The sequence below is a fragment of the Anolis sagrei genome, chromosome 6 (genome assembly GCF_037176765.1).
Source record: "Anolis sagrei isolate rAnoSag1 chromosome 6, rAnoSag1.mat, whole genome shotgun sequence".
Classification (NCBI taxonomy): domain Eukaryota; kingdom Metazoa; phylum Chordata; class Lepidosauria; order Squamata; family Dactyloidae; genus Anolis; species Anolis sagrei.
In genome coordinates, this window is record NC_090026.1 from 29,947,022 (window position 1) to 29,961,189 (window position 14,168).

Sequence of the window (14,168 nt, forward strand, 5' to 3'; positions counted from 1 at the left end):
CAGTGGTTCCCAACCTGTGGTCCGTGGACCACCAGTGGCCTGTAAGAACTAAAATATGGTCTGCGGCCTCACCATTATTACACCATTGCAACGAGAGCAACTGGTCTTGAGAAACCCTCTTATAGTGCCAAGGCTTATTAAATATGGTTTTTTGTGGGTGAGCAGATGGTGACTACTGGATGGCATATGTTCTTTATCAGAAACTGGAGCTGAAGTGTTTTATCCGATGTCATTTTCTGAATCAGCACAACCCAAATAACCAAACTGAATCTAAAGTTGACCAAAAACTGGTTTGTAAGCCTTTTGGTACTAATGTTGGTTAGTGGTCCCTGGTCAAAGTGGTCCCGGGTCAAAAAAAAAAAAGGTTGGGGACCACTGCTATAAACAAACCATTTCCAGCCATTTGTACCTCCAAGGAAAAGGGCATTTTGTAAAACTACTGGGTTTTAAATGCTAATTCAAAGTCGAGCTGCTCCAAAATAGAACTACTTTTTGAAAACTGTGTTTATGGAAGCAGCAGCTTCCTTCCTTCCTTCCTTCCTTCCTTCCTTCCTTCCTTCCTTCCTTCCTTCCTTCCTTCCTTCCTTCTCTCACCCCTCCGCCCCTTTAAGGTGCAATGCTTAGGATGAGAAAGTAGTTTCTATCAGGCCAGTTTACTTGTTAGGGTGGCAACGGGCCAGACAGCTAACCCGTATAATCCCAAACTGAGATTACAGCTCGACTGTTTATTCAGCCTCTGAAAGCAATCCAGTCCTTTGGGAAAGACTCATCAGCAGCTGAATGATAGAGAAGAAGACCTGATCAGTGCAGGAAAATGGGTGAAAGAAGAGAGAACTTCCTGCTGGGATCACAACCCAGTGCAGAAGGTATGGCTGGAAGATTTTGGGCACCTGTGTGGGGTGGGGTGAAAAAGAGGATTTCCTCAAGATGTGTGGTGAAATATCTGCAATTGTGAAATTAGGGTGGCATGCATACTGTGTATGTTGTTTATTGAAACAGCAGGCACCAAAGGACATGGGTCCCTCATTGTTTTTTGAAATTACCAAATGTACAATTCTAGCAATTTGTAATTGGTAGGAGAGGAAGAATCTTGTGTTAAATTTGGGTTGTTGGGGTCACAACCTCTGAGGATGCCTGCCATAGATGCAGGCAAAACATCAGGAGAGAATGCTTCTGGAACATGGCCATACAGCCTGAAAAACTTACACCAACCCAGTGATTCTGGCCATGAAAGCCTTCGACAATACATTGTGTTAATATTGTTTTCAGTCCAAAGAACAAAACTTCTTAAAGGCATGCATCTGGGTTATAGCCCTGTGCTTCTCAGGTTCTCTGATGTAGGGAATTTGTGTACCAGGAATGTGTACCGTATTTGTACCCGTTGGTTACAACTATGCTTTCCTTTCCTGGAAGCTTGCAGTGGACTGTCAGCCAAAAGCTCTGGATACTCAATTGTCAAAGAACTGATCTTTTGAGTAGCACTCTGTACTCCAAAAAAGTCAACGACCTTTTCATGAATTATTCTTATTCTGCCACAAGTCTCTTGCCTGCTTTTGTTAAAATTTTGCAGAATGTGTTGGAATAGCAGAGGAATCAACCACACAGACATCAAGCAGGGATCCAAAGCTGAGAGGGATAAATTCATTTCTGAAGAACGTTGTGTAAATGCAAAAGGAAAGTTTTCTTCATGTTCAGCTGCACTACTCCTTGGGAAATGGGTTATTTTCAGTAGCACATAGTGTTTCTCAACCTGGGGGTTGGGATCCCTGGGGGGTCGTGAGGTGGGGGTCTCAGAGGGCTTGCCAAAGACCATCAGAAAACACATATTTCTGATGGTCTTAGGAACCCCTTTGGCTGAGAAGGCTGATGATCTCTCCACCTGTCCTTCTCTTCCTTTTTGGTGTTGGTGAATTTTTGGTGTTCTGCGACTCCCAGAATTCAAAAACACCCCCTGACAAACCCCACCAGTATTCAATGTTGGCCATGTAGGTAGTGTGCCAAGTTTGGTGCAGATCCATTGTGGGCTGGGTTCACCAGTATTCAATGTTGGCCATGTAGGTAGTGTGCCAAGTTTGGTGCAGATCCATTGTGGGCTGGGTTCAGAGTGCTCTTTGATTGTAGGTGAACTATAAATCCCAGGAATTACAACTCCTAAATGTCCCGAATTCCACCAGTGTTCACATTTGGGCATATTGAGTATTCATGTCAAGTTTGGTCCAGACCCATCATTGTTTGAGTCCACGGTGCTCTCTGGATGTAGGTGGGCATTGACTCAAGGTTAAAGCCCACCAAAATCTTCCAGTATTTTCTCTTGATCATGGGTGCCAAATGTGTGCCACATGTGGTTCAATTCCATCGTTGGTGGAGTTCAGAATGCACCAAAATCTTCCAGTATTTTCTCTTGATCATGGGTGCCAAATGTGTGCCACATGTGGTTCAATTCCATCGTTGGTGGAGTTCAGAATGCACCAAAATCTTCCAGTATTTTCTCTTGATCATGGGTGCCAAATGTGTGCCACATGTGGTTCAATTCCATCGTTGGTGGAGTTCAGAATGCACCAAAATCTTCCAGTATTTTCTCTTGATCATGGGTGCCAAATGTGTGCCACATGTGGTTCAATTCCATCGTTGGTGGAGTTCAGAATGCACCAAAATCTTCCAGTATTTTCTCTTGATCATGGGTGCCAAATGTGTGCCACATGTGGTTCAATTCCATCGTTGGTGGAGTTCAGAATGCACCAAAATCTTCCAGTATTTTCTCTTGATCATGGGTGCCAAATGTGTGCCACATGTGGTTCAATTCCATCGTTGGTGGAGTTCAGAATGCTCTTTGATTGTAGATTAACTATACATCTCAGCAACTACAACTCCCAAATGACAAAATCAATCCTCTCCCAACCCCACCAGTATTCAAATTCGGGCGTATCGGGTATTTGTGCCAAATTTGTTCCAATGAATGAAAATACATCCTGGATATCAAATATTTATATTATGATTCATAACAATAGCAAAATTGCAGTTATGAAGTAGCAACAAAAATAATGTTATGGTTGGGAGTCATCACAACCTGAGGAACTGTATTAAGGGGTCGCGACATTAGGAGGTTTGAGAACCACTGGCATAGAGAAAGCCGTCTTCTCCCAGTTTTAGAAGAAGGTAATAGCAAACTTTCTTTCAAAAACATCTTTCAAAAAAAAATCATATGATAGGGCCATAGTAAGTCAGAGTTGAGTTAAAGACACATAGGAGTAACAACTTTGGACTGTAGCTTATGTCTGGATGAAAAGCTGGACTGGATTTACTGCTTGAGTTACACCAGAGCTTCCAGTTGTCTCTGAAGCTACATCACAGAATGACAATCTGGTTTCTCACTGGTTTCTGAAAGCTGCAATGGTCAACCAAATGCTGAGAAACCACTGCTCCAATAATAATTACCATTAATTGTGTATAATGCTGGCTAGTATTGATGGTAAATGGAGTTCAACAGAAACTTGGGAAACAGGTGTTTTTTTACCTACTATGAGTAGGACATCCATCTATCAAGCTGGTTACCTAATATCACCGAGGGGGTTTCCATGGCTGAGAAGGGATTTGGATCCTGGTCTCCCAAAGTCCTAGTCCAACACAGTCAGACTGCTGCTCCAAGCTGGGTTCCTATCCAGATGCAATTACACCGTAGAATCAATGCCATTCGAGACCACTTTAATTGGCAGAATACTATTGAATCATGGAATTTGGAGTGTGATGAGATACCAGCTCTCCTTGGCAAAGAAGACTAAAGACCTTGTAAGACTACGACTCTTGCATTTAACCATGGATATTAAGTTGGTGTCAAGCTGCATTAATTCTACAGTGTAGAATTACAATCTAGTTTCTCACTGGTTCCCCTAATTCCCTTGATAAATTCAGCACCTTGGATAGCTCCATTGAAATTTAGACCAAAGCATACACTGCATTGACTTTGGATCTATCAGCCATTATTTATTGTGTGACTTGGAACTTAATAGTCTTGGTCTGAGGAGTTATTTTCAAGAGGAATGAATATACAGTAGGTCTGCATATGACACAATCAGTTCTAGGATCCTTCGTAGAATAACATCTTCATGTATAATCTGGAACCCTGAAATGAACGTGATATTTTGGGGTTTCTGGCTGAAAGATACTATCGAATTTTGCAGAACACAGTGATGCCTAGAGAAGTGTTCTCCCTAGGCCTCCAGTGTAATTCAATGGTGGAAATTCCAATGGAAAGGGATCATAGAATTGTGCTGGGAGTGTAGAGTGAACGCTAATCTAGGCATTGTTAAGCTGTCTTGTGCACCTGATGGAGATAAACATCGTTTATGGATATGGGTCAAAAGCAGCCTTTTGTGTTTTTGGGTTCTCCTTGTGGGATGGTTGCAATGTTGAATATCTGTATTCAAAATTTACCTCTATAACTCTAATATTTTTCATAGAGTTTTATGTACCTCTTACTTGGCACAGTCAATTCATAGTTAAGCATCATTTCAATGAGATTTAAATTTTGTTGGGTTTCATCCCTGACTGCACAAGTCTCCAGTCCTCAATGAGTAGCTAGACTAGATAGAATAAGAGTGAGGGATTCTTTCCCCACATTCCCATGCATGCTTATCCTAGAAGGGGCTCTGTCTTTTCTCTCCTTCTGCTCTTGTCACTATCTCCTCCCCACTTGAAGATGTAGCAATGTAATCCCTGTGAGGGATGAGCTAACTTCCTCTTTAAAGGTATTTTTTATTGTCCTGAGTTTGGCCATGTGGTTATTCTCCATTTTGGCCCTTCCTCTTCTGCCTTTGTCTTCCTTCCAGTGAGGACATATTTTGTCATTCTCCAGACAAAATGTAATTTTGTAATTTTATCCTTTTACCTTCCTTAGAAGATAGTTAAGTAAACTAGTTAGTTCCAAGACCTTTTCTATCTAGAATGGATTTCTTTTTTACTTTAATAAATATATTTTTGGAACCTAAAGTTATGATTCTGCCATCCCAATTCATTCTCTTGAAAGAAAGCTAATCCTATCTCACCACACATAAGTTTCTGCTATGCTTCTGGCACTCTGCTACGTTTATTTGTTGTGGAATCAACCCAAGGGAGGGTTATTTTGAGCCTAATAGCTCCAATTTCATATTCGTTTTGCAATCCTATTGTTATGTTGTTGGGGTAACTCTCATTGAAATCAAGGGGATTTTCAATTTGATGTTTTCCACTTTGACTGAGTAGCATCTTGCCTTGGTATTTGATTTTAATACTGTGGTGCTTCCGACCCCTTCTCTAAGCTCGTAGCAGAGCCTGATCTGTGACCCTGGCATATTTCCTGTTGTGTTACAAAACTCGAAGAGGAATTTTTAGAATTAAAAGTGTTAAGTGACCTAAATTTGGGAGAACGAACAAGTGGCTTTAGCTGCCCTGTGATTAGTGTCCCCTCTTCAAATTAATCCCAAGGGCCAGCTGTTAAATGCAAAATATTGAATATAAATAAAACCCAGTAGATTACTTCAGTGTATAAATCTAAAAGAATATACCAGTAAGTGACAGTTTAGATCTCCCGCTGCAAACTCAAGAAGCTCCCAAACCTTTAAATGTTGTATAATAATCTCATCCTCGTAGGAAGGCAATGGCAAGTCCTCTGAGCAAATCTTGTCAAGAAATCCCCATGATACACATGCCATAAACCAGTGTTTCTCAAACTTCCTAATTCTGTGACCCCTTAATATAGTCCCTCATGTTATGGTGACTCCAACCATAACATTATTTTAGTTGCTACTTCATAACTGTAAGGCTGCTACTATTATGCATCACAATGTAAATATCTGATACGCACGATGCATTTTCATTTACTGGGTCAAATTTGGCGCAAATTCCTGATAACTCCCAAATTCGAATACTGGTGGGTTTGGGGGGGGGGGGGATTGATTTTGTCATTTGGGAGTTGTAGTTGCTGGGATTTATAGTTCACCCACAATCAAAGACCATTCTGAACTCCGCCAATGATGGAATTGAACCAAATTTGGCACACAGAACTCCCATGACCAACAGAAAATACTGGGTTTTGGAGTTGAAGTTCACCTACATCCACAGAGCACTGTGAACTCAAGCAATGATGGATCTGGACCAAACTCAATATGCCTGAATGTGAACACTGGTGGAGTTTGGGAAAAATAGGCTTGACATTTGGGAGTTGTAGTTGCTGGGATTTATAGTTCACGTACAATCAAAGAGCATTCTGAACCCTATCGGAGATAGAATTGGATCAAACTTCTCAAACAGAATCTACATGACCAACAGAAAATACTGGGTTTTGGAGTTGTAGTTCACCTACATCCACAGAGCACTGTGAACTCAAGCAATGGTGGATCTGGACCAAACTCAATATGCCTGAATGTGAACACTGGTGGAGTTTGGGAAAAATAGGCTTGACATTTGGGAGTTGTAGTTGCTGGGATTTATAGTTCACGTACAATCAAAGAGCATTCTGAACCCTATCGGAGATAGAATTGGATCAAACTTCTCAAACAGAATCTACATGACCAACAGAAAATACTGGGTTTTGGAGTTGTAGTTCACCTACATCCACAGAGCACTGTGAACTCAAGCAATGATAGATCTGGACCAAACTCAATATGCCTGAATGTGAACACTGGTGGAGTTTGGGAAAAATAGGCTTGACATTTGGGAGTTGTAGTTGCTGGGATTTATAGTTCACGTACAATCAAAGAGCATTCTGAACCCTATCGGAGATAGAATTGGGTCAAACTTCTCAAACAGAATCTACATGACCAACAGAAAATACTGTGTTTTCTGATGGTCTTTGGCGACCCCTCTGACACCTCCCCGTCATGACCCCCCCAGGGGTCTTGACCCCCAGGTTGAGAAACACTGCTATAAACCAAAAACAAAATGAAAATATACAACATCAACGACAATGGAGAAATTGCTCCCTTTATCTCAGGGTTGTATCCCTTTCTGGAGATTTAGCTTTCCTTCCTGATGTTGTTCATTTCCTTAGAGGACAACCTCATAAATAAGGATCTTTTAAATTAGAGTTCAGGAAAGTTACATTTTGGACTATGTGTCCCAAAATCCTGTAGTCATTGTTGGCTAGAGGATTGTGAGTGTTTAATCTAAAAAATAATAACACTTCTCAAGCTTGTGAACTTTTTTATACAATTCCTGTTATGCAAGATTGACCTCATTTTATACCTTCTCTGTCAGAGATCAAGAGCATCCGTTGGGTCTCTCCTTGCCCTTCTCAGCTGTCCTCCTCTTCAGGATTAATAGCATCCCAGATGTGAGAACAAGCTAGAGCTAGAAGGTTTGAGTCAACAGCTGATCGGCTTTTGCCTCTACAGGCCATAATCCCTGCATATGTACGGCTTCTGCAGCCGCAGGAAGCAAGAAAGGTGCAGGAAGGTCAACCAGCGTCTCCTTCAGCTGATGCCAGTAACTGTTCGCTTCAATAAGCATGGGCTGAATTTAGCTCCCTTTTGGGACTCTTGCCTGACGGTGTTGATAGTTGCATTTCATTTCAACCACTGTTTGAAAACCTCCTTTCTTTTGGGAAATTACAGCTTCCACAATTCCCTGCTGGATTCTGGTAGATGTAAAGTAAAAAATATGAACTTTTTCCAAGCTCTTTTTGCCCCACCTCTGGACTGAAGCTCCCAAAACAGTACCCAAGGACACAACAACAGAGAAAAATAAGGTAACCTGCACACCATGTATGGAGTTCCTAGTAGTGCACCAGGTTAAACCACTGAGCTGCTGAACTTAGAATCATAGAGTTGGAAGAGACCTCATGGGCCATCCAGTCCAACCCCGTGCCAAGAAGCAGGAAAATTGCAGTCAAAGTACCCCTGACAGATGGCCATCCAGCCTCTGTTTAAAAGCTTCCAAAGAAGGAGCCTCTACCACACTCCGGGGCAGAGAGTTCCACTGCTGAATAGCTCTCACATTCAGGAAGTTTTTCCTAATGTTCAGACTTCCTTGTAGTTTGAAGCCATGGCTCCATTGCATCCTAGTCTCCAGGGCAGCAGAAAACAAGTTTGCTCCCTCCTCCCTATGACTTCCTCTCACATATTTATACATGGCTATCATGTCCCCTCTCAATCTTCTCTTCTTCAGGCTAAACATTACTTTACAGCATTAATGGATGCCAAAGAACATATTTTCCTGTCTATTTCTGGATATACTACCATACCCTGCTTAACATACCCAATCTTGTCTGTTTTCAGCAGCCAAATGAGAGGCCACTATAGAATTGCAGGGAATTTCAGGGGCTTTTCACTCTATATAATTTGAGCACCTATTTTCATTTGCATCATCCCATCCCATAGATTCTGGTTTAGATAAGGGCATTTGGAATTCTCGGCCAGAGAGCTCTATGCCTTGCTGAACTATGAATCCCAGGATTCCACAGGGGAAAGCCTGAGAGTTAAAACGGAGTCATATGGTTATAGTTGTGTGGTGTGAAAAAATCCAAGGGGTAGCTAAGAAATTGTGGAAACTAAATTGGCTATCAAGAATTGGCTAGCTGGACCAAACATCTGACTCACTGGGACTCATGTTGCTATGTTCCCCAGAAATATTTCTTCAATGCAAGGACTGGTTCTGACTCAAGGCAAAGTGACTGTGGGAAGATAAAATAGCACAAACATATAAGAGGAAGGACAGATGGAGTGAACAGTACTTTCTGCCTTTCTAGATGAATGATATTGCATACTAAAGGTAAACATCCAAAGTGTCTTCCACTATAAGCATACCTGTTGTGGCCCTCTGAGGACATAGGATGAGCCTTGTTGAATCACACCAAGGCTGTTTCTAATTCACCATACTGTTCCCAATCAATTGCCTGTTGGAATTCACAAACTCCATAAAGGAGATAGAGAACTTACCAAAGAAGAAGAAATGATTAGCCAAAGGGGTGTGTGTGTGTGTGTGTGGGGGGGGGGGGGGGGGTGGTGGAAAAAAACCAAAGAAAAACAAAACAAAAGGTATAACAAGTGATATCTACAAAATGCTGTTGGAGGGAGACCAGGAGCAGGAACACCAAAACAATGTGGGAATCAGATTGTAGTCTATATAAATAAAAAGGTAATGTTGGTTTGTGGGATTAACAGAACTCAAAAACCACTGGATGAATTGGCACCAAATTTGGACACAAAACACCTAACAACCCAATGTATGTCCTTCATTCAAAAAAATATGGATTTTGTCATTTGGGAATTGTAGTTGCCAGGATTTATAGTTCATCTACAACCAAAGAGCATGCTGAACCACACCAACGATGAAATTGAACCAAACTTGGCACACAGTTCTCCCATGACAAACAGAAAATACAGGAAGGGTTTGGTGGGTAGTGTCCTTTGGTTTTGGAGTTATACATCCAGAGATTACTGTGGACTCAAACAATGATGGATCTGGACCAAACTCTACACAAATACTCAATATGCCGAAATGTGAACACTGGTGGAGTTTGGGGAAAAGAGAATCTTGACGTTTGGGAGTTGTAGTTGCTGGGATTTATAGTTCACCTACAATCAAAGAGAATTTTGAATCTCACCAACGATAGAATTGGGCCAAACTTCCCACACAGAACCCCCATGTGGGCCACAGCAACGCGTGGCAGGGGACGGCTAGTCTATATATGGTAAATAAAAAGGCAATGTTTATTTGTGGGATTAACATAACTCAAAAACCACTGGACGAATTGACACCAGATTTGGACACAAAACATCTATCAGGCCAACGAGTGACCATCACCCATAAAACACTGGAAAACGCAATGGAAGGAGCTTAAAAAGCCAAAAAACATCTGGGACATTGCAATACATGATAAACTGACAGGAAACATAAAGGTTAAAAGAGGATTATTTTAAAAAAGATGATTTTGGGAAGATTTGGGGAAAATTGATAGAATATGTATATATAGAAGGTAAGGGGAACAAACCTGTAAGAGAAACAACTGATTTTTGGAAATAAGTATTGCAATTGGCTGGTCTGGGGTGAAGGGTCAGCACTGGGCGACTGGACAATATGTAATGAAGTGGGAGGATGAATATTATAGGCATTAAGACATATATGTTCTGTACAATATGTTAAGGGGAAGTGATCAGTATAAGAATGTTTAAACACTGAATATGTTGAAATAGCAAAAAATTAAAAAAAGGAATTCACAAACTCCAAGAGCACCCTTCATCCCATGCTCTTTGGCATGGGATATAGGGGTGTACTCCCCTTGAAGGCATAGGTTTGCAGCTTGGGAGTTCACCTGGACTCATCACTGAGCCTGGAACCCCAGGTTGCAGCGGTGGCCAGGGGAGCTTTCGCACAATTAAAACTTGTGCGCCAGCTGTGCCCGTACCTTGGGAATTCAGACTTGGCCACGGTGATCCATGCTCTCATTACATCTAGGATAGACTACTGCAACTCACTCTACATGGGGTTGTCTTTGAAAACTGCTCTGAAGCTTCAAATAGTCTAACAAGAGACAGCCAGGTTAATAACTGGGGCGGCATACAGGGAGCATACAACTCCCATGTTACCCCCCCCCCCGACCCCCCCCCCCCCCAAAACCAAAAAAAAACCCAATAGTCTAACGAGAGACAGCCAGGTTAATAACTGGGGCGGCATACAGGGAGCATACAATTCCCATGTTACGCCACCTCCATTGGCTAGCAGTTTGCTACCGGGCACAATTCAAAGTGCTTGCTTTGGCCTATAAAACCCTAAACGGTCCTGGCCCAATTTACCTGCCTGAACGAATCTCCCCCTATGAACCATCATGGAGATTAAGATCCTCCAGGGAGGCCCTGCTTTCCGTCCCGCCATGTCACAAGTGCGATAGGTAGGGATGAGATTCAGGGCCTTCTCAGTGATTGCCCCCCGGCTAGGGAACTCCCTTTTTGATGAGATCAGATCGGCCCCCTCCCTCCTGTCCTTCAGAAGGATGGTCAAAACTTGGCTGTGGGACCAAGCTTTCAGAACAGAGCAATAAAGCAGCAATAGGAAAGATTTCCAGGCCAATTAGATTTGATGCTGATGACTAGGATGGTTTTAAATGGTGTATTTTAATATTGAGTTAAATGTTTTTAATGTTTTTGTATGCATACATGAATTTGTGCCCTGGCATTGAATGTTGGCCGTATATATGCTGTGCTCTGCCTTGAGTCCCCTTCGGGGTGAGAAGGGAAGAATACAAAATGTTTTAAATAAACAATAAATAAATACCTGCTCTGATACTGGGGATGATATGACATCCACTATGACTTCATGAATCTTCCCAATTCGCTTTTAAAGCCACCCAAGTTGGTAGCAGTAATTACAACTTTTGGCAGTGAGTTCCGCTGTTTAATGATGCCTTCTTTATTATTTAGCCTTTCTCTTCAGAACAGCAATGGCTAAAGCCTAAACTTTGTGTCTTGTTAACTGGAAGATGAAAGTTTAGAGAAAAAGAGAGGCTAGGATCGTTACTTCATGCCAAAAGTGAAGCTTCTGTTCCTCCACTCCAGCTATGGGCTCCTCTGTCCGATCTGTTTCCTCTTCCCTCTTGTTCACGCAAGCTTCCTGTTGTCCTCCCAAGGCTGAAGTCCAAGGAAGCTCTTAGCTAATCACTTGACAAAAACCTCTTTGTTTCGCCGGTTCCTTTGAAGAAATCTGACTCTCTCTTCTCTTATCCCCAGGAGCTGACAACGATCTCTTCTGAGGAACGCTAGCACTGTGATCTCGGTTCCCTCCTGACCAGTTTACTCTCAGGAGCCTGCAAGCGCATAGCAAAAGTCATCTCCTCTCAGCATCAGGGCCCAAGGGATATGTCGTCGGCATCCTTGTGTGCGCTAGTTCTCTTTTTCTTGCCGGTTCTTGCAACCCACGCTTCCAAGGCCTGCCCCCAGGGATGCTTCTGTTATGAATCCTCCAGTTTTGTGGACTGCCATGGTCGCCATCTGTCCCACATTCCCCATGCTATCCCACATAACACATGGATGTTGGATCTGAGGCACAACAACTTGAGTGGTCTTGAGGGAGGCTGCTTCGACGCTCTGTGGTCCATGAAGATCCTCCTCCTGTCCCACAATTCCCTCACCCGCATTTGGCCCAGAGCCTTCAAGTCCCTGAACTTCCTGGAAAAGATGGACCTCAGCCACAATCGACTCGCCCGCCTGCCACATGACTTCTCAGATGACTTGACGTCCCTCAAGGACCTCAAAGTGGCTCACAATTATTTGGTAGCTTTGGGTTTCGAAAGCCTTCAGTTTCTGGAGAACTTGGAGAAGTTGGATCTCAGCTACAATCGAGTGACGTCTATTGAGAGGGGGACTTTCCGAGGCCTGTCCAGACTCCGCCACCTCTACCTCCAGTCCAACCGACTTGCGGTGGTCCACAATGGCTTCTTTTTCATGCTCCAAAATCTGGAAGTCCTTTTGCTTAGCAACAACAACATCAGCTCTATTGAGGTGCAGGCATTCACCTCATTGCACAATATGAATCTTCTGGGATTGACGGGAAACCAGCTCATCCACCTCAAATTCAAGACTTTTCTGAACATCCAGACCATCAGCACCCACATCCAGCTTGCAGGCAACCAATGGGCCTGCGACTGTGACCTCCAGCGGGTATTTGGCAAGATCATGAGCGTCCGACATCTCCATGTGGATGACTATGAGAATATCACTTGTGCTAGCCCCTGGCAACTTGCTGGTTCCCTCCTCATTTCGGTGGACAACCAGTTGTGTGTGGCAGAGACGGCCACTGTCCTTGTGATCACTGTCACGGTCCTCGTGACAGTGATTGCTGCCATCGTAATGGCAGAAAGGAACCGGAAGAAGAACCAGGAGAAGAACTGGAATGAGTCGGAAGGTCCTTTTGACCCACAGGAGAAATGAACCAGAGAAGTAGGGTGGGTGAGGGGTGGGAGGGGTAGTTAAATTATTTTCAAATGGACTTTTGGGCTTTCTGCTTTGCTGTGATCCATAACCGTTGGTCTTTTGGGACCATATTTTTCCAAATGCTCCAGGCAAATGTGTGCGTTTGCTGGGGGACCCTGGGAGCATAAATGACTACTGGGCTGGATAGTCTGCCTCAGCCTTCCCCAACATGGTACCGCCCACATTGTTTTTGTTTTGTTTTGTTTTTTTAAAACCCATTATAGTTTGTATTGCTTCTGACTACTGGTAATGCTGCTAGAGCTGCTAGAAGTTTTAGTCCTAAACATGTGGAAGGCGGTATTTTAGTTTTGTGGTTGGAGTGCTAGCCGGCTTCTCTCATTTCTGTGTCTCAAGTAACTTGCATGCCCTCTCAGCAGGTATTGAGATGAGCCTGACCATACCTGCCTGTCTATCTGTCTGTTTACTGTATTTAATTTATATAATACCTTTCCTCCAATGAACTCAAGCTTGCAAAATATGGTTCCCATTCCTACTTTGACTGTCACAACAACCTTGTAAGCTAATGGAGTTCACTCCGTCCAAGATCCTAGTACCAATTATCCTAGCATCTATATCCTATGGAGAACTGTATAGAAGAATCCCACGATCAGAGCCATCTCTTGTCTTTGTTTGCTGACAAGTCTAACTCATAAGTTGTATCTACACTGTAATGCGGTTTAATACCACTTCAACTACCATAACTTAATGCTATGGAATCCAGTGTACTGTCGTTTGGGGTGGTTTTTTTTCATATTAGGAGAGACTTGAGGAAGTGCAAGTCACTTCTGGTGTCAGAGAATTGGCTGTCTGCAAGGATGTTGCTCAGATGTTTTGATATTTTACCACCCTCATGGAAGGCTTCTCTCATGTCCCTGCATGGGGAGCTGGAGCTGACAGAGGAAGCTCATCCGTGGTCCTCTCAGATTTAAACCTCTGACCTGTTGGTCTTCAGTCCTGTTGGCACAAGGGTTTAACCCATTGTGCTACTGGGGGCTCCATTTGGGGTGGTACAAGAAGGCAAAAGGTTTTCTAAAGCTATACCAACCATGATTCCATAGCATGGGGCTACCATACATCAACAGGTAGACTAGAGTTCATTGGATGACCCTTAGGTCAGTTGTGCTTTCTCAGCTTAAAACTGTCTTACAGAAAGCTTGCTGTGAAGCTAAAATTGAAAAAATATGAACTCTGGGAGTTTTCTGTAGAATGAATGAATGGGATATAAACTAA

General features: G+C 42.9%; 1 protein-coding gene across 1 annotated transcript; it reads left to right on the forward strand.

Moving 5' to 3' along the window:
- The first annotated feature begins 733 nt into the window (after nucleotides 1-733).
- Nucleotides 734-14,145, forward strand: LOC132779435 (reticulon-4 receptor-like 2). Its single transcript, XM_060783131.2, has 2 exons — nucleotides 734-866; nucleotides 11,697-14,145. Exon 2 carries the CDS (start codon nucleotides 11,826-11,828, stop codon nucleotides 12,894-12,896), a length of 1,071 nt encoding a protein of 356 aa, XP_060639114.1. The 5' UTR covers nucleotides 734-866; nucleotides 11,697-11,825; the 3' UTR covers nucleotides 12,897-14,145.
- The last annotated feature ends 23 nt before the right edge of the window (nucleotides 14,146-14,168 follow it).

Bases quoted from the DNA above. Each gene is read 5' to 3' on its own strand.
- LOC132779435 (XM_060783131.2), top strand. From the start codon at position 11,826: ATGTCGTCGGCATCCTTGTGTGCGCTAGTTCTCTTTTTCTTGCCGGTT.